General features: G+C 37.0%; 1 protein-coding gene across 1 annotated transcript; it reads right to left on the reverse strand.

The window, feature by feature from the left end:
* Positions 1–611: 611 nt before the first annotated feature.
* Positions 612–18,429, reverse strand: ndrg1a (N-myc downstream regulated 1a). The gene is made up of 16 exons (XM_062990705.1): positions 18,340–18,429; positions 13,271–13,342; positions 13,145–13,180; positions 7,354–7,459; positions 5,994–6,114; positions 5,676–5,738; positions 5,526–5,586; positions 5,153–5,239; positions 4,663–4,719; positions 4,470–4,573; positions 4,308–4,370; positions 3,861–3,912; positions 3,650–3,697; positions 3,214–3,249; positions 2,960–3,011; positions 612–1,743 (listed from the first exon to the last, which is right to left on the reverse strand). Exons 2-16 carry the CDS (start codon positions 13,322–13,324, stop codon positions 1,490–1,492), a joined length of 1,194 nt encoding a protein of 397 aa, XP_062846775.1. The 5' UTR covers positions 13,325–13,342; positions 18,340–18,429; the 3' UTR covers positions 612–1,489.
* Between the last annotated feature and the right edge of the window lie 3,213 nt (positions 18,430–21,642).

Here is a 21,642-nt window from a genome sequence, read left to right on the forward strand (position 1 = left end):
CTGTGACCAAAAAAGCCTGGCATTTTGTATGTTAATACAAATGCTATTATTATCCCATTTATAGCTATTACAGTGAAGTATCTCCCTTCCTTGCAACTATTACAGCTTCTGATGTTCTGGAATAGATTCTGAAGTGTCTGTGGGAATTTTGATTATGAAAAGAGCATTTGTGGGGTCAGGCACAGATGTTGAAGGCCTGGCTCCCCATCAACATTTCAATTCATCCCAAAGGTGTTCAGTAAGATTAAGATCAGTGCTCTGTGCAGGCCACTTAATGATTTTGTTTTGTTTTACTATGAGCTAACAGTATGATAAAACATGATAGCAGACAGTTCAACTACTGAATATCGAGACCAATGAGTGAGTAAAATACTAACTACATTATTATTATTTCTTATTGTCATGTTTGTGGGTGGATTCAAGACTGGTTATGATACACAACAGTATGATAAAACATGATAGCAGACAGTTCAACTACTGAATATCGAGACCAAGGAGTGAGTAAAATACTAACTACATTACTATTGTTTCTTATTGTCATGTTTGTGGGTGGATTCAAGACTGGTTATGATACACAATAATGTTTCATTCAAAAAAATCACAACAAACAGTTTTTCATTTTTTTTCTTTTTAATAAATACAAACTCTATTACAATTCTAATGCACTGTATGCCGCGCCTTGTATTGTTGTATATTGTTAAAAACTAGTTAACCTAAAAGTCTGGGTTATTGTGTTACAGCATCTGATCTTTCACCACCACCACTAGCTAAATGGCACAATTTGTTCTGTAGTGCTATACTGCATAGAAATCATTAATGCATTTTGATATTTACTATACAAATAAAAAAACTATATTTTTAACTCTACATTAATTATCGTTTATAATAAACATTACCATGCTTTGGAATGTACTAAATGTTTTGTGTAATCATTTCATTAGTGATAATTTATTTGAAAAGTGTTTACTTTCATTTTAAAAGGTAGCTAGCATATAGAAAAATTCAGTCTTTCCACCACCCAATCATTGCTCAATACAATCATTAAAACTAGTAAGCAAATATATTACTATTATAAAAGTAAGCCATGTACAATCATTCATGTGATAAGTGACACTAGTAAATTGATATAAGATGAACACAAATGTACAAACTTGTATGCTCCCAAAATACTATTGAAATCTTTATCACATTATCTCTGTGCTGTGTTGCCCCAAAAACAAATAGCAGACATCAAAAGGGAAGTGAGCACATACATCATGTTGAATATATTTAACAATATTTTCCAGTACAGCACTTTTTAGGCTTGTAGCTTTTCAGTAAGATTATTTGGCATTGTCACACTTGGACTAATGCAGTTGTATTTGGGTGTGCATGTGCTCATGGCTGATGGCCTGCACTTGTGGGCATGTTAGATTAGTGACAGCACAGCACACACATGTCAGGGATTAAAGAAAGACTATGATAGGGTTTACAGAAATGAAAAGCTGATTTAACATGACACTTCAGTAGATTTGAGCGCCGACTGCTCCACAGAGCTGTTGCCGCTGGTGTCCATTGAATCAGTGTGGGAGCGTGCACGTTGGGCATCGGCGGTGTGTGAACGAGCTCGGCCTTCATTGGTGTGCGAGCGGCTGCGGCTGCCCTCGTTGGTGTGAGAGCGGCTGCGATTGCCATCGAAGGAGGTGACACTGGAGCCCGAGGCAGTGCGAGAGCGAACCAAGCGAGTCATACTGGCAGAGGGCACTAAAAGAGGAAAGAAGATATTTAAAGATCAAAATACAGAACTTGGTTTCTGACCCATTCAGACCTGGATTAAAGGCAAGACTTAAATAGAATCAGTTGTGTATAAACAGCTGTGTTTGGACAACTTTGAGAAGTAAAAAGAAAAACACAATCAATGTCTGCCATAAAATGTTTAAAAACTGTTAAAAACAAAAAAATATGATGCAAATGTACTTAGTTTTATTACTAAATTCGGTAAACGTAAAACTCTTTTCTGTTGTAAAATCTAAAAATTAATGTATTAGGCCTTAATTAACTCATTAGGGCTCATAAAAGCAGGTCAAAAACTGTCAACATAACGACCTGTGACATTTACTGAAGTGGCTCTATTTGTACTGTTTTACTGGATATTCAGAGTTCATTGTAAATTCAATGTACAGTTGAGGTAGCTCTGAAGTTTGTGTAAGGTTTTGGTTAACCAAGACCCATTTGGATAGGTTATTGATGCATAAAGTGATTGTTTTTAGGGCTCCAAACACAGCAAAGGTTTGATAAATTTCTTACTTGGCCTGGTTATTTCTGTATCTCCTTCAAAGTTAGATTTTTAAAGTTAGTCAAAGAAGTCAACATTGTTTTCATAACAGTCTAGAAAAACAGTGGGTTTGAAGACCCACAGATGATCCAAGCAATAACTTTCAAGAACAGTTTCTACAATATATAAATACCTATTTGGAAAGATTTTAGGAACATGAATTGGTTTTAAATTAAACATTAATGTCACCTTAAGTAAGTAGGCACAGAGGACATAAACAGAGGACTTTAACCAGTCAAATAAGAAATTCAAGCAAGTGACTACTTAAATCATTCCTAGCTTCTCTTGAAGTGCTGGTCAGGCCTAAATTTGCCCTTTGTTGTCCTTTCACTTTTTGTATTGTTTTAGCGTTACTTCTTTAGTTATTGTTTAACCCGATTTTAAATGTTCCACCTAATTTTGGAAGGTAAATCCTAACATAGTACATAGTGCTTACTGCTATAAAACCAAACTTCTTATTCAAAGTCAGAAGGCAGCTGACAACACATCTGAGGAGAAGGTTAACTGTCCTATTTGTTTACATGAGAAACCTTGTCTATTGTCAATCCGATGGGGCATTCATCTTTTTCTTTGCCAACTTTTACCACTAGAGGACAGAATTGACAACCCCCCCCCCCAACAATTGGTTGCATAATGAGTACTCACTGTAACCCATTCCCTGGATGAAGTACTTAAAGGCTTCAGTCAGCTTTCCTGGCTGTGGAAAAAAGTTTTAAATGGATTATTATGTCTGTACTGAGAAATAAGAACAAGAAGATGTGCTAGTAGCAGGCGTTAGGTTGATCTGCAAGGTATGTGCTACTATTGGTGGCTCTTAGGCCACAAAATATATCTAAAAAAAGATGTTCTTAATGTGGGAATCTACTGTGAATCTAGCATTCAAGATAATTATCACACACCTGGTCAACCTGTGGCAAGCCTCCACAGTCTGCCATCTGTTAAAGAGCGGAGAAAAATCTAGTTAACATTCAGCCACGTGTTATGTTACTGCTTTTATAGTTTAACAAACCTTCAAAGAAGTTTTGCATATTAAACACTGCTATCAACACAAATGTTGTAACCATTAAGTGTTTCATTGTCCAGCCAATCGACAACACTTATCAGTGATAAATGAGTCATTTAAAGTGCTGTAAACCTGATTTCCCATGGTAACATGGGTTAGACCAAGAATCTAGGTTGTTTGGAGAAGGATTCTGCCCCCAGGTATTACCATTGAAAAGTAAATCAGTCACCAGGTGCTGAGCCATCGGAATCTTATCAGCCAGTACCTTTTCCATTCAGCTATGAATACTGCTTGGCTTAAAAAAAACAAAGAACATAAGCAAAATCACGTACCTTCAGCAGTGTGGTTTTGGTCGGGTCCAGCTTAGTATTGCACTCCACCTGGGACACAAAAAGGTTAATTACAAATGTGTATCTTTTGCAGTTGTTGCACAGAATAAAAATAAATCGAAGTACAACAATTTGCCACTTATAATAAATATACATATACAAACTGCATGACTGTAGGTCTTGGTCATTTCTGATAGTGTAAAACTAAACCTACCACAGCATCCACAGCAGGTGAGCTATCCCCAACCACAAGGAGAGAGGGGCACCTAAATGCAGAACAGAAAATAATCAGTAACACTGATTATCTCTAATATTATCTCTTTAGCAAAAGCATAAATGAACATGTAAGTTTAAAGCCACCCATTCTGAGTGATATTCACATTTACCATATGAGCAAAAGAATGTGAACACAAAATATCCCAAAATCTTGTGGAAAGAAAAATAGAGAAAATAAAGGTTTTTAGAGATGCAAATTGGGGAGAAGTTGTTATTAATATTACTGCCCATGTTTTTGAAATAGCATGTTCATCAATCTCATAGTCAGGTGTCCACATACTTTTAGCTGTAAAGTGTATATCCCCTTCCAGATACAGATGCACCAAAAAAAGACAATTGTACAAACAAACTGGGTATTATTCATTTTAAATGTTCTAATGCTTACTTTATGGTTCTGACAGTAATATTTCCTCCAGCTACAGGCCTTTCAATTTCAAGGTCTCTCCGACTACAGAAAAAAAAAAAAAAATGTCAGTACTATTTTAACATTCATTAGAATAAAAAATTTTCACTGATGCCAAAGAATATAAACTAAATCTGTACTTACCTGTTGTAGGCCTTGACAAAGAGATGCAGGTTGTACTGATTCATGTCGTTTATGATGTGGTGGCGGTAAGTGCCAATCAGGTCATGGTTTAGCTGAATCTCCTCCTAAAAATAATATTATTTTTTTCTGTTTTCTGTGCTCTTAAATATGTGGAAAAAACCAACTGAGACATAAACAAAAGGTAAAAACTTACCTTTCCAAAGAGATGGGTGATGATCATGTCAGGCATAGCATGAGTCCAGCCAGATATCTGTAATACAGTTTACAGTTTAACTAACGTACAACACCAAAAAACAAGGTTTTCACAGTGATGGTGCATTTTTGTTGTACAGTAGTAAAAAGTTGCATTTGTTTCATTAACTGTGCTGTATGTAACTTTTTGTTAAAAAATAAATGCTGTTAAATAAGGTGTTCTAACTTAAAATGTAAAGTATTAAGGCTAATGTTCAGGCTAATTTACATTTTCATTAATTAATGGCACTACCTTACATACTACTTAAACATATTGATTTGCCATTTAAAACAGTTTGATTTATTTGATTTGCAAATTATAAAATGCACAACTCACGTTAGTCAATGTTTTATAGTGAGTTGCTTGCAGTTAAATATTTTTGCTGAAATGGTATTCAACTACATAATTATAGTAGCTATAACTGTATCTATAATGTAAACTAAGAAATTGCCTTTTGTGCTGCCCAGTCCATCCATCCCTCCGCACACGGATTGATGTTGATCAAAACAACACCTTCCACCATAGCAGGGTAGTCCAGCTACAAAAAAACAAAACCACTCAGGGATATAGAAACCACCCATCTTGTAAACAGTGTGACAAAGGTAAACATAGTGAAAAGTGAAAACCAGTAAAGACTTCCTACAGTGATCACCTCTGGTTCTAAATATTCCTAGTGGCTAAACAAGCTAAACAATAAGCAGAAACACTTTCTAATATCATATTTATAATAAGTATAGAATAAATTATTTGAATGCATTATTATTTTAATCCTAGATGGTTTAAAACTTTCAAAAAGCCTGCCAGGTTATTAAATGAAGACTTACTGCAAACTTTGCAAGGATGTAAGCACCGGCTCCAACTCCCATTCCCATCACACTCTTAAGTCTGCCATGTCACACAAACAAATAAAATTACAAACAATAATCTTAAATGTATACATGTAAGTATTTTAGGTGCTTAGTTTATGCTGTTACCCAAAATGTTTGAGGACCAGAGGAAGGGTCTCAGACAGCTGCTCCATGGAAGGGTACTCATACCTAAGAAAAACAAAATAGAAAAATTACATGTGCATTGCACAAACTGTACAATAACGAAAGCAAATTTAGCATGCATCTATCGTGATTCTCCCTGTTTCTAAGCAATTCAGGTCAACTTTAGGGTTACGCCAAAGTTTATTTACTACAGAGGCTCTTTACTCAAATGAAAACTTGCTAGTACTAAAAACATAAAAAGTTCCATGGTACCAGGTTCATGGTTGCAGACTGCCTAACCCAGTTTTATTGCTATCATACCCAGTGGAGAAGGTGTTGGCTCCCTCATGCTGTCCTGGTGCGTCCACATGGCACACAGCAAAGTGCTGCATAATTTCTTGCATGTCCTCATGACGGAACAAAGTTTCGAAGCATGTCTTCTCTATAGAAAAACAAACATTTTAGCTACTGAAGTATGTGTTAAAAGTCTGTCAACTTTATCACCTTCATCTATATTGTATAGCTTATTATCAACAATCATTACCACCTTCCTCTGTACAGAAATAACTCAAAAAGGTTTTACTCGAAGCTGGGTTATTTTAAAGTATTTACAGATTTCCCCTATTTTATACACACAAAATTGGAATTATGCACATAAATTTAAAACATTGAAGCTCATGTATCAAAAATTTTAAGCTTTTTAGTTTGTGCTTAGACTTTTATAAAAGTGAAGCACTGTTTTTGGAAATATTGTAATGCCTTAACAGTAGTCTGTTCTTTTTATATCTGGTACCATAGAAAGGTTTTGTGATTTTGCAGGCAGATGCAGGAACAGAACCTAAAGTCCTATTTGTTGAATTTTCAGAAATTGTCTATAAATTACTTATCTTGCAATAATTTTACTGTTGCAAAAATATCACCACATTAACCACTAGTACTAACTCCTGACATTATCCTTAAAAAATAATACTGTCTAAATATGGCAATATAATAGACAACTATGGGCAGTTGGGGCAATTAATAAACTTTTTATTTTCTGTAGAATTATGTGTATATCACAGAATTAGATTTTAATGTGCAATGTTCAATATGTAATTGTTCTTAGTATTGGATATAAGAAACTATCTAAAAAAGATAGACAATGAAACATAATTGTTGAAGTTAAAAGTAAAAGATTGTGATCAAAGCAGTATCATAATACTGAGAAAACATCATCTAAAAAACACAAGGCCAGACTGGTTGTTCCTGTCAAATTAAAACATGGCAGACTTTTCTGCTAAATGGCTAGCATTTTATGATACTATAGTTTCTGTGGGAATCAGGTCTGCTCCTGTTCACCTTGTAACTCACAGGGCCAGGATTCTACACCATGTCCCTTCAAATTGTGGACTTAATCAGTTTAAAAATATGAATATTTTTAGTTAGGAAAATTAGTTTTTTAGCTTTATCAACATCGTCATGTACAATATTGCATAGTTCCAGATAACCAGAATTCATCTTTAGTGAATTACTCTAGTGTTGAAAACATGTTTTCATGTTTTAAATTAAATGAATTAAAGTAACAAAAGTATGTTGTGAAACAAATTGCTTCTTGCTGTTTTCTTAATACTGATAAATTAGTTAAAATTATAGTACATTAGGTAAAAAAAAAAAAAAAATTATGCATTTATGCATCACTTACGGTTTAATCCAATGTCATGGAAGGTGAGAATGACAGGTCGGTCTCCTTTGGGAACACCCTTCATAGTACAATGGATCCTACCATAAGGGGTATCAACATCATGTTCCTATAGTAGTAAAATAATGATAGTAGGTCAAAACATTTTATAACGCTAATACTTACAGTGGGGGAAATAAGTATTTGATCCCCTGCTGATTTTGTAAGTTTACCCCCTTACAAAGACTTGAACAGTCTATAATTTTTATGGAAGGTTTATTTTAACAGAGAGAGACAGAATATCAACAAAAAATCCAATAAATAAAAGTTATAAATTAATTTGTATTTAATTAAGGGAAATAAGTATTTGATCCCCTACCAACCAGCAAGAATTCTGACCCCCACAGACCGGTTATGTGCACAAAAGGCACACAAATTAGTCCTGTCCCTGTATAAAAGACTCCTGTTACAGAATCAGTTTCTTCCGTTCAAATCTCTCGACCACCATGGGCAAGACCAAAGAGCTATCAAAGGACGTCAGGGACAAGATTGTAGACCTGCACAAGGCTGGAATGGGCTACAAGACCATCAGCAAGAAGCTTGGTGAGAAAGAGACCACTGTTGGTGCGATAATTCGAAAATGGAAGAAATACAAGGTCACAGTCAATCACCCTCACTCTGGAGCTCCATGCAAGATCTCACCTGGTGGGGTAAGAATGATTCTGAGAAAGGTGAGGTCAGTCCAGAATTACACGGGAGGAGCTTGTCAATGATCTCAAGGGAGCTGGGAGCACAGTCACCAAGAAAACCATTAGTAACACACTTCGCCGTAATGGATTGAGATCCTGCAGTGCCCGCAAAGTCCCTCTGCTCAAGAAGGCTCATGTACAGGCCCGTCTGAAGTTTGCCAATGAACACCTGAATGATTCAGAGAAAGCTTGGGAGAATGTGATATGGTCAGATGAGACCAAAATTGAGCTCTTTGGCATCAACTCCACTCGCCGTGTTTGTAGGCAAAGAAATGCCCGGTGGGGATGGTGTTCTTGGGGTCATATCCAGCATTTCTCTGCTCCCAGCTCCCTTGAGATCATTGACAAGCTCCTCCCGTGTAATTCTGGACTGACCTCACCTTTCTCAGAATCATTCTTACCCCACCAGGTGAGATCTTGCATGGAGCTCCAGAGCGAGGGTGATTGACTGTGATCTTGTATTTCTTCCATTTTCGAATTATCGCACCAACAGTGGTCTCTTTCTCACCAAGCTTCTTGCTGATGGTCTTGTAGCCCATTCCAGCCTTGTGCAGGTCTACAATCTTGTCCCTGACGTCCTTTGATAGCTCTTTGGTCTTGCCCATGGTGGTCGAGAGATTTGAACGGAAGAAACTGATTCTGTGACAGGAGTCTTTTATACAGGGACAGGACTAATTTGTGTGCCTCATGGGCACATAACCGGTCTGTGGGGGTCAGAATTCTTGCTGGTTGGTAGGGGATCAAATACTTATTTCCCTTAATTAAATACAAATTAATGTATAACTTTTATTTAATGTTTTTTTTCTGGATTTTTTGTTGATATTCTGTCTCTCTCTGTTAAAATAAACCTTCCATAAAAATGATAGACTGTTCAAGTCTTTGTAAGGGGGTAAACTTACAAAATCAGCAGGGGATCAAATACTTATTTCCCCCACTGTATATAAATTATAAATATATAAATATAAATTATTTCATATATATATATATATATATATATATATATATATATATATATATATAGAGAGAGAGAGAGAGAGAGAGAGAGAGAGAGAGAGAGAGAGAGAGAGAGAGAGAGAGAGAGAGAGAGAGAGAGAGACAGGCAGAGAGAGAGAGAGAGGAAATAAAAAATAAAGAACTGGCACAAAAATATATAGCCTTTATATAACACCCAATTTATCACTTGCTACTGTAATAACTTACTTAAATTTTGACAATATCCACTTTTCTAAAAAGAAATATATATGTTTTTATTGCTGCGTTAATGCAAATATTTATTGTGTACCGTGTAATATTACCCAGCCATACTTGCAAAAGGCATGTTAAAATTGTGAACTGGCAGTGCTTTTTTGTTTGCTTTCTTGATTACAATATACCATGTCAAACCTGTTTTACTGCAGCCACAAACAGATTTTATACACACTTTTGGAATATGCTAACATAGTTCATCATAAAGCAAACAAACTACCAAGAAGCCTTCACAAGCCACCACCCATGAAACATTTAGGAGCATCCATTTACATCCATAACTATTTTCATTAGCAATACACAGACTGGCAGGATCTGCAACTGTGCCTAATCAAATGAATGTTATTAACCAACCACTACAATGTCTTTTACTACATTGTTATCTACATTAACAAATGAAAAATATGTACACCAGCTTCAGAACCAAAGCCGAAAGGAGCCTGTACTTACAGTCGGCTCAGTCTCAAAGACTTGATCTGATTCAGAATCCTCAAGAACCATGGCTGTACACAGTGAATAATTGTGGTGCTGAGAACAACTGATGATCAGTAAGTAAGTAAGTAAGAGCCGATTGTGGGATTGTTTCTCTTAGTAAGCCTTTCAGCGGTGCTTGCGGTTTTATACCCTGCTGCCACTCCTCTTTGTAAACCCCTAGTTCCCAACATGCCTTGCACCATGACCAAAACAAGATAATTCCAGTTGCAGAAATCTGTAAATTGGATCAGCCGGTGTCAGACGACCTGACTGCTCTACCATCGGAAACTTAGGAGCCAATTTAATGTGGTGCCAGAACACACACAATGCATCTAAATGCAGTAAAAATATGTCAAGTGTCATAAGGCATTAGTCTTATGTAAAACAGTTACAATTATAGTGTGACTGACGTGGATTATATCTTTCTAGGGATTTACTGGGATTTTAATCTAATATGAACTGATCTCGTTGTTGTATTATAGAAAAACATTATGAAGAAGGCACTGAGTTATGATGCGTCTAGCTAAGTGGGTGCCACACAGAACATGGGAAATGGGTTCTCTGTCTGGTTACTGTCTAAAAAAGGTCTATCATATTTTATCCATGTCACATGTGTTTCCAGGTACTTTGTTTTTCTCCCAACCTTTCACAAACATGAAGTAGGTGAAATTACTGCTCTGTGTTTCTTGGGGCCCTCACCAGTAAAAAAAAAAAAAAAAACTAGTAAAATGTCATACACAGGCAGTTTGTTTGCACCATTTTCTACAGATTTTCTGTAGCTGGAGTTATATACATTTATACACGGGTCACATGATTTTCTGTAAAAGTAACCAAAGGTCAATAAGCTCAAAAAGCAAAACTAGTCTGAATTCTCTCATGGACAGAGAAAAAAGGTTTTGTTAAAAGTACCTATACTACACTGGTGTTTGACACACTTTAATGGTAAATGGATTATACAAACAAAATATAAAAAATAGGGTCAGTAGTGGCTTAGTAGTGTGTCCCAGCTTTACCAAGCAGCCACCTTTGGGTATGTAAGCAAAGATCAAAACCCTCTTGGCTCCAGGGGTGCTGTATAATGACAACATCTTCCAAATAAGCTGGGTTAAGAAAATATTTAAATTGTACTGTACAATTGTCTAGTCCCCATTACCCATCCATCAATGGAAAAGGGCCATAAAAGCACCACCACTGACCATATATTATTACCATTTCCGTTCCATTTCCAGAAAAGGTGGGACGTTTCGAACTGATTGACAATTCTCACTTGAAGTTTGCCACATAATGGTAAGCCACAACCCATCACTGCTTGTAAAGAGCCTCCTTTTATACTCAGTAATGATTCCCTCACCTGTTACCAATTCACCTGCGTATTGTGAAATGCTGTAACTTGAATATTCTAAAAACCTTTTTACTTTATTTTGCCTCTGTCCTAAATTTTTTGGAGTGTGTTGCAGGCATCAAATTCTAAATGTGTTTATTTTTACAAACGACAATAATCAGTGAAATCACTGGAAATCTTTTCTTCCTACTTTTGACAAATAAAGATTAAAGGGAATTAACAAATCACAAATTCTTCTTTTTATTGCATTTTAGAAAATGTCCCAACTTTTCTGGAAATGGGGATTGTAGTTTTAACCACAAAACAATGTTGGATGGATATTTTAGGATGTCAGTCTAGCTTCATTATTTTTGCCTAATTTTATTTTATATTATTGTTATTGTTTTTTTAATTACAATATTACCCCCATTTTATCATTTCTATTTTTTTATTTTCTTATTGTGTTTGCAAAATTGTGGAGTTCCCAAAGCTCACAACACACATTTCAATGTACACTTGCAACTGACATTTATACAAATAAACTTGAACTTAATAACACTCGTACTAGCACCACACACCCACTCATATATTATACGGTCAGCAGTAGCCCTATGGTGACTGTTGATGAATGGGTAGAGATGCTGAGTCATTCGTTTTAGTTAGCAAGAGGGTTTTAGTTAGCAACTGTCCACTGAAACGGGTCCTACAGAATCATGTCATCAAGCCAAACACCATGTTTGTATGCTGGTCTCAAATAATTAAAAAGATCAGAAATGAGTTATACACAGAGCAAAGAGATAAGCATTGCTTCTCCGGAGGAGATAAACATCTCTTTTCCAGTGGAGATAAACATCTCCTGCTTTACTGCTGATTAAAGGAAACACATGTTGTATGCCCATCATTGTTAATCCCCCTAAAGAAGACGCTTGGAGACTGTCAGCGGCCCTAAACCAGTTTTCGGCAGATGGCTGTTGCATCCCTCTGCTTCTGACGTCACATAAGAAACACATGACCTGGAATCTGAAGACTCTAATCTTCAGAGGTCAACATGGCAGACCAAGCTGTCGCATTCTCTTAAAACCACAGTTCCGCAGCAGACTGGCATGATGCTTAACAAAAGCATCTGACACTACAGGAAATCATGCCATTTAAGTGAATTCAAAAACTAGTAATGTATTATGTATATTAAAGTAATCATGATGTTAATAGAAACTTAAAGATACATGTATTTTTAAGGGCAGCACAATGGCACACTGGGTAGCGCTGTCACCTCACACCAAGAATGTCCTGTGTTTGATTCCCTGGCTGGGCGGTAAGGGTCTCTTTTGTGTGGAGTTTGCATATTCCCTCTGTGTCTGCGTGGGCTTCCTCCAGGTGCTCCGGTTTTATCCCACAATACCATGATGGTGGCATCATGGTATTTTTTGGTATAAAATTACACTTAGTGTTGTGTCTACAAAAGCGATTTAGGCATATGTGTAATTATGCAAATGATTTACTTTTTCACCATCTACGGATTTTTACCATTAGAAAATCTGAAGAGATCTCAGTCTGTGTAAGGCAAAGTGGTTAACTAACGTTTAATGTGCCTGACCTCTGAGTCCTTAGATGATACTGCATGAGAAACTGTTATGCTACTGTGATAAATAAAGCCTCTTGGGCTTGGGAGTACTTTAGAAAACTGTTGTCACTTAACACAGTCCACCGCTGCATCAAGAAATGCAACATGAAACTCTGTTACACAAAGAGAAGGCCATAAATCAATTCTACAGAGAAATGCCACCGAGTCCAAGATGGATGGACTAAAAGACAGTGGAAACATGGACTGTGGTTAAATGAGTCCACACCTGCCTGAAGTCCAGATCTGTCTCCTACTGAAACATGTTTACACTAGGTGGCAACAAATGACAAAAAAAAAAACAGCTTACGTTCACTTAATAAAAGTATTTTTTGACAAAGACATTAACCACTAAGCATACTGCTGAGCTTTAATTAAATCAAAATATCAAATTAATTATAAACTTACTTTTATTTCAAGCTGCTGAACAGCCTCTCTCAGCCCCTGGAAACAAACACATATACAAGTCAAACAAAACTACAACTAACCAGAGCACTGATATAGAAAATGCAGCTTTATTTATCGTAATTATACCTGGAGGTCCTTTTCAACAAGCAGAGGTTTCGACTCAATCTGGATCTCTTCCATTTTAAATTCTGAGAACGCCTACAACAGTAAAGAGGATATTATAATCTGCAACATTAAAATTTACCGTAACTCAACACACTTATTTGAAATATTTTGAAATATGTCTACAGATGACATACAAGAAGTATCATATTACCAGTTAGAGGTATTATCCTCACCTTTAACTGACTCTACAATATATCATCTATAATTATTCTTGCACCTTTTTCCCTCAGATCATTTTTTTCTGACTATATATGTCCAGCATGATCGGTTAAAGCGTCTTTATAAAGCATCAAAGTAAATGCATTAGCAGAACATGCATACAGTTTGGTAGTATATAATGAATTATTCAAATATGCATATCTAGTTAGTTTTGTAACAAAGATTATTTTGTTACTACACACCTTCCCTATTAGTTTTCATGTAGTTGCTTACTGTGCTTTAAGATGAGTAAATGAATAATAAGCCATTTGTTTCATCAGGCTGGGTTAGTTTAGTGGCCTTTGAATGACCTATTGTATATGCAGTAATCCTAATTTCCTCTAAATTTTTTTTTAAACAGATGAATTGTGGCTAATTCGAGTGGGTATAATATAATTAGAAGGTACTGATGCAGCAGAATATGAAGGATGGCAGCCGGAATGTTGCTGTGCATGTAAATGGAACAGCTTCAACAGGCTCTTTGTCTGGTGAGGTTTCTATAGGTCATGAGTCAGGCTCCTTCTCCGTGGCAGGCTTGGCGCTACACACAGGAAGCCACTGACACAGCCACTTCCAAGGCTCCCTGTGGCCCGCCCCTTTTATACAACTGTTTTTTTACAGCTTGGCTCTGAAGCAAGTTTGAAAGCCTTTGTATTTTATCTCTTATCATGGATAAGGTGAGGTGCTACAACAGATCCTAAATATTTGTAGCAAGTTTAAGTTTCAGATTGAAAGTGTGTATAAATTAGATGAACTTTTAGTTTGATTTGTGGCTTTTGCAGCATCTTTTGAGCTCTGTGTTGTCTCCAACAGAAATTCCTATTAAGACCATGTAAATGTGTATTGTTAATTCACTTGTTTTTAAGCCATGCACACTTGTAGCCTTTCCTGGTTAATGGTTTACTTAAAAGTTACACCCATCAGTTAAGCCTCAGTGCAGTCTTAATGAGTTGCATATAAACAGGACAAGCACCCTGTTCAGACATTAACCCATGCTGGTCCATCAAGAAAAGAACAGGACCACCTGCTCAAAGGACCATTTGCACTGCCACAGACTAGATGAACTACAATATACAGAAAACATAATTTGTCATTACACACAAGGAATAATATTGGTCTCAGTTCCTTTTTTCACTGCTAGGTCCTTCTTCATTTTACTATTTCTGTTTTTGCTGACATGATCACAGCAATAAAACACCCCTGATTTTGAGTAACACACTGAACTCAATTAGAATTTAGGCCATCCCTATATTCAGGGTGATCCAATGAAAGAATGATCACCCCCTTCCCCCTATTTTTTAATAACTCATTTAATCTGCAATGTTTTGAAATATCAGTCAGATAAAAATTAGACTTTTTTAGCAAAAGACTGTAAAATAAATTAATGAAGCCAGGAATTAAAACAATCTGTGTGCATGATTCAGTCCTGGAAAAAAGTAGTTGCACCCATTGTGACTAAATTAATGATTGGATATTTGTCATGCGTTTAATTGTAAATAATTAAACAGAAGATGGTGTTACACAAAAAGCATGAATAAAAAAAATAACATTTAAAAAAATAATGCAACAATCCCTAAAAACTAAAAGCTTTCCTTTATTTTATTCTAGTTTTAACAGCAATGTCGAGAAATTGTTCTTTTTAAAAAGTGTTTTGAATAAAACACATTGCTAGGTATTATGGCAACCATCACTAGTTTCAGGTCTTACCACAGCATTTTACAAGGTTATCATATTACTTCTCAGCTTCAGCTTATTAACAAAAATATGTTAATTTAATTCGATTTACATGTTTTACCAGTTGGAGGTAACACATCCTGCACAGGATGCCAATACATTGCGGGGCCTTGGCCACCCCATAGCTGGTCATGTATTTATGTACACAGACATAGTTGGTCAAATAGTTTAGCCATTGGGAAGTGCACTTGTCAGTGTGCTCTCAGAAAATAAGGAGGGGTTGTGTCAGGAAGGGCATTCGGCATAAAACTATTCCATAATAGGTATGCGGAGCAGAATGAGTGGCAACCCCAAAAAAGTTTGCAGTTTTTTATGTAGTTTTTGTAGTTTTTTGTGCATCATTTACTCTTAAGATTAATTGTTGCTGAGCCCTTGCAATAGTTTTCGTAGACCATCATTCCAGAAAAGATTCACCCTTTCAAGTTTCCTGTATTTAATGGTATTGGCTTTGTAACCCTTTTTATACACACCCAGACAGTTTAATTTTTACCTAGCATAATCCTCTACTTACCTAGCCACCATGCTGTTCATAGTGTGCAGAGAGAAAAGCAACATAATTTTAGATCTTCAGTTTAGATATTTTTTGTTTCATACATAAATTAATCGGGATGGAAAGTGATTCAAATCAAATTTGATTTAAAAAGAAAGTGATTCTTATAAAATAGACCCTGTTTAAAAAACAACACAGGACCAGCATTAGCAGGTTGCTGGTCTAAGCTGGTCTTTGCTGTCTAGTGCTGCCCTATTGATGGTTAAAACTGGGATATGCTTGTATGCAAAACACAACAAATGCTGGTTGGTGACAAACAAAACAACAGCATAAACATATCCAAAACACACTAAATGCTGGTCAGTAGCCAACAAAAAACATAAACAGAATCAGAACAAAACAAATGCTGGTTACCACAAATATCTGCTGATCTGTGCTTTTTAGCTGTGTTTTCTAATTTAAGTGGAACTATGTTATGGCTGATAACAGCAGAGCCACCTGGTCTAAAATGCTAAAGTGATACAAGACTATGTGTCCACTGTATAAATTAGTGCTCATTTACTGGCTAATCCAGAACAAAACTACCACTGTCAAATTAAAACCAGTAAGAAGATTTAATGTGGCAGCAGAGAAAAGCTAAGACCAGCAACAAGCTACTGGGTGATATAAAAGTATGTGTTCTTGGTGCTTATACTAAATTTTTTCTGCAACCTCTATTTCTTTTTTATTTACTCTTCACAGTGTCAGGGGCAGTCACAGAAACAAAAAGTGTTTAGACATGTTTAACATCGCTGAGATTCACATGTCAGATCTTAATGGTGGTGGGCCAGCTTTATGAGCCACCTGAGCACCTTGAGCAAATCATAATTAGTTTCATAACTTTGTCAGAACATTTAGATGGCTGTTGGAAGTAAACCTTGGAAGCCAAATCAAAACAAAGAGGCGTTTTAAATGATAATGTAGTGTAATATAATATGATTTTCAGAGTGATTGAGGGGGACTTGAGTCTTGCCTCTAGTCACTGAGGAGTTTTAAATGCTGCCCTGACGTTTGCATTGGTTTCCTCCGGATACACCAGTTTCCTCCCACCAACCAACAACACCTTAGGGGCGGATTGTAATTGGCTACATGAACTGTGTAGTATAATCAGGGCCGGCGCTAGGGGGGGGGGCTGAGGGGGGCATTGCCCCCCCCAAATTGTGTCTTTGCCCCCCCAAGCACAATGCAAGCAACGGCTATTTTTAAAATTATCTCTGAACCAATCACAAAAATGCATTTTGTTTTACAGTGTGAAGATATTTCCTTGCTTATTCCTGATTGGCTCTTTGAGTCATATAAAAATCGGCAGACTGCCCCAAACAGTTCAGTTCGGCAGTATATGTTCTGTTAGTGTGAGCGAGAGGCAGGTATACTGGTAAACACTTTTTTTTTACAGAATTAGTATTCTTTTGTTTTCTTTATATTTAAATTTCCCAATAATATAAATATTCTCACTCATTCCTATTTCCACGTTTGAATATTCTCAGTCTGTGTGTAGGTACATTTGTCAGCTTTGACTTAAATTTGTATTAAAGCCTTTCAAGAAATAGAGTTGTTCTATTAGTAATGGCAATTTAATTAAGGGGGCGTATTAAAATGAAATACAATTAGATAATCTTTTTTCTCCATTTACATAATCAACATGTATTTTTTAATCATTGGGTTTTAAGTTTAAGTTCGAAAACATGCATTTTTATTTCTTTACCTCATACATCACTTTAAGCCAGTATCAATAGCTTGGCTGTCATCATTCATGCACAAATCAAGCCTTGAATATATTTCTGGCTTCAAAAACATGACTATCAACATGCCCCCTCATTAGGTTTTACTGCCCCCCCAAGCAAAGCAGTCCAGAACCGGGGCTGAGTATAATATTTATTTAAATATTTTTTATGCTTAAACACGAAGCTCTATGATGTTATTGTTCTAATTAGGGGTATATTACAATGTCATTTGACAGTTTTATTCAAATAAACAATACAAACCCCTTGTTAATCATAAAACTACTGTAGAAGAAACAGGCAATTATACTAAAAGAATCGTTTGGACGCCGAAAGAGTCGTTTTTTGTTAAGCGCGGTAAATTGACACTTGTCAGTAATAAAATCTTTCTGTGAATTAACATGGTATGAACTTAACGTTGTTAAAATGCGTTTCTTATTTTAAAAAGCGAACCGTGGTGAGTTATGATTAATAAGAGGACGTTTCCGTGTGGCGGTTTATAAATAACAGCCAGCAGCTTCCAGCTTTTGTTCAGTCCGAAACATCGTGCACGTGCCTCAACACACGCGCGCGCGGTGCCAGTGTGAGCGAGAGGAGCGAGCGCAAGCACGAGAAGCGTCTTTATTCAGTTCAGAATATAAATCAGCGTTAACAAATCGTACAATGCATTTCAAACCTAAACAATAACGTGGTTAAGATTATTTTAAAGATGACATTGCATCTGGGGAATTTTAATTTGTCAAGCATCAACAGATATTATACATTTTGGAAAGAAAATTCTTTTTTATGTAGTAACAATATAAGGATGACAACCTCCTCAATATGTAAAAATAAAATTTATGACTTACCCTTAAAGTTTAGAAGTCCAGTGAGAAGTATAAACTAATGCAAAACTCAGAAGGTGAAGTGAGTAAAGTTGTTGCAGAAGTGCAGTCTGAGTATCAGTGCTACTGGTATTGGCTGCTGTTGCAGGATGTGACAAGCAGTTTTATAAAGGATTGCGTGAAAGCAGCCCAGCCCACTGTTACTCTATCCCACAGCTATTGGGTAACACTCACACCTTGCACTTTATACAGTGTATCACAAAAGTGAGTACACCCCTCACATTTCTGCAGATATTTAAGTATATCTTTTCATGGGACAACACTATAGACATGAAACTTGGATATAACTTAGAGTAGTCAGTGTACAGCTTGTATAGCAGTGTAGATTTACTGTCTTCTGAAAATAACTCAACACACAGCCATTAATGTCTAAATAGCTGGCAACATAAGTGAGTACACCCCACAGTGAACATGTCCAAATTGTTCCCAAATGTGTCGTTGTCCCTCCCTGGTGTCATGTGTCAAGGTCCCAGGTGTAAATGGGGAGCAGGGCTGTTAAATTTGGTGTTTTGGGTACAATTCTCTCATACTGGCCACTGGATATTCAACATGGCACCTCATGGCAAAGAACTCTCTGAGGATGGGAGAAATAGAATTGTTGCTCTCCACAAAGATGGCCTGGGCTATAAGAAGATTGCTAACACCCTGAAACTGAGCTACAGCATGGTGGCCAAGGTCATACAGCGGTTTTCCAGGACAGGTTCCACTCGGAACAGGCTTCGCCAGGGTCGACCAAAGAAGTTGAGTCCACGTGTTCGGCGTCATATCCAGAGGTTGGCTTTAAAAAATAGACACATGAGTGCTGCCAGCATTGCTGCAGAGGTTGAAGACGTGGGAGGTCAGCCTGTCAGTGCTCAGACCATACGCCGCACACTGCATCAACTCGGTCTGCATGGTCGTCATCCCAGAAGGAAGCTGACGCACAAGAAAGCCCGCAAACAGTTTGCTGAAGACAAGCAGTCCAAGAACATGGATTACTGGAATGCCCTGTGGTCTGACGAGACCAAGAAAAACTTGTTTTGGTCAGATGGTGTCCAGCATGTGTGGCGGTGCCCTGGTGAGAAGTACCAAGACAACTGTATCTTGCCTACAGTCAAGCATGGTGGTGGTAGCATCATGGTCTTGGGCTGCATGAGTGTTGCTGGCACTGGGGAGCTGCAGTTCATTGAGGGAAACATGAATTCCAACATGTACTGTGACATTCTGAAACAGAGCATGATCCCCTCCCTTCGAAAACTGGGCCTCATGGCAGTTTTCCAACAGGATAACGACCCCAAACACAACCTCCAAGATGACAACTGCCTTGCTGAGGAAGCTGAAGGTAAAGGTGATGGACTAAACCCAATTGAGCACCTGTGGCGCATCCTCAAGTGGAAGGTGGAGGAGTTCAAGGTGTCTAACATCCACCAGCTCCGTGATGTCATCATGGAGGAGTGGAAGAGGATTCCAGTAGCAACCTGTGCAGCTCTGGTGAATTCCATGCCCAGGAGGGTTAAGGCAGTGCTGGATAATAATGGTGGTCACACAAAATATTGACACTTTGGGCACAATTTGGACATGTTCACTGTGGGGTGTACTCACTTATGTTGCCAGCCATTTAGACATTAATGGCTGTGTGTTGAGTTATTTTCAGAAGACAGTAAATCTACACTGCTATACAAGTTGTACACTGACTACTCTAAGTTATATCCAAGTTTCATGTCTATAGTGTTGTCCCATGAAAAGATATAATAAAATATTTGCAGAAATGTGAGGGGTGTACTCACTTTTGTGATACACTGTATATTATAGATCGTATATAACACAGCATATCTTCTCATATAAGGTAACCAAGATCAGTGGGTACATCTTTTAGCTGAAATAGAGTTATTTTCCAGGTTATTATGGACTCTCAATAAACATTGTTTTAACTCAGTTCAACCGCAGTGCCTTGGAAAATTGGCCCTAATATGACCCTTGCAGTCACAGAGGGTATGGGGATCAAGAGTTGCATGTTGCTCATATTTACCTGCTGAAATTTCAGTCCCTATCAAATTAATACAAAGCCCAGGTTCAGGTTGACAATTATTTATGTGAAAATGAGGGGACTATTTTTGAAGGCACTACACTGTATATTTAAAATGTTGATGTTTTGTTGGCACAACTTATATCAAATATTATATAAGTAAATTTTTCACAAATTGTCTATTATGGAAATAATATTTTACAATATTCACTACAGCCTTAAGTTCAGCGGTTGTAATTCGTATTATTAAACAATTATTGTATACTTTACTGTAAATGGATTTCTTTAGCTTTCTTAGAAAGTTAAAAACACATGACCAGTAAACTGTATACTACAAATCTTGAAATGGGGGTAAATCACAGTTTGTTTGTGTGCATGTGCATGTGCATGTGCAAATAGTGTGTGTGTGTGTGTGTGTGTCCACGTGTGTGTGACTCACTGACATGTTGCCAAAGCATCTTTCAGCTCTAAAGGGAGAAGTATGGTGGTATTTCTAAACGGTTTAAAAACATTTGTGAAGTACCACAGTTCTGTGAATGCATGTGTAAAATCTGCGTTCTTATTTCTGTATTGCTGCTGTGTTTATGAGTTCTTAATTTCAATGTATTCATTTATCATTTATTAGCCTTTCTAAGCACTTTATTCTGGTCACTGGGCACGTGGCAGAAACACAGACAAGGCACCAAGCTATCACAAGGCAAACACCCTTAGACATGCATGCACTCATTTACACCCCTTTCATTTAAAAGCAGCCAGCCCACATTTTGGCATGTTTTTTGGGAGAAAACAGATATTTAGGGGGAAAAAACTCAGGGCAGACAACTAAGGGCTTCTCCCAGAGAGTAAATGGCAGCGTGGGTCAAACCCAGGTGGCACTCAATTATCCTGAAAAGACACTTATTGGCCAAGTACGGCTAGTTTGCTATTATACGTTGTCCTATATTAATGCTAATAGCAGATAGTTGCCAGTCTCTTCTATTTGCCAGCATTCATTATACAAAGATCATTTTAATGGTTTAAAATGATCAATCAGAGAAACTATAAAAACTGTATGTGTGTCCCTGTCAGTGTGTGTGAGGGAGAGATATTTGTAAATCCAGCCTTTACAATGCCGCCAGTGTGAAGTGAATACAGCACAAGTAATGAGCAATAACAATAGAGCCATTTCACAAAGTCACCAGCAATGCTAATTCTCTCTAGTTTGTCCACAAACAGAATCAGATCGAATGCAACTGCAGTAACTCTGTTTTAAATTGTAAGAC

The sequence above is a fragment of the Trichomycterus rosablanca genome, chromosome 2 (assembly GCF_030014385.1).
Source record: "Trichomycterus rosablanca isolate fTriRos1 chromosome 2, fTriRos1.hap1, whole genome shotgun sequence".
Taxonomy (NCBI): Eukaryota; Metazoa; Chordata; class Actinopteri; order Siluriformes; family Trichomycteridae; genus Trichomycterus; species Trichomycterus rosablanca.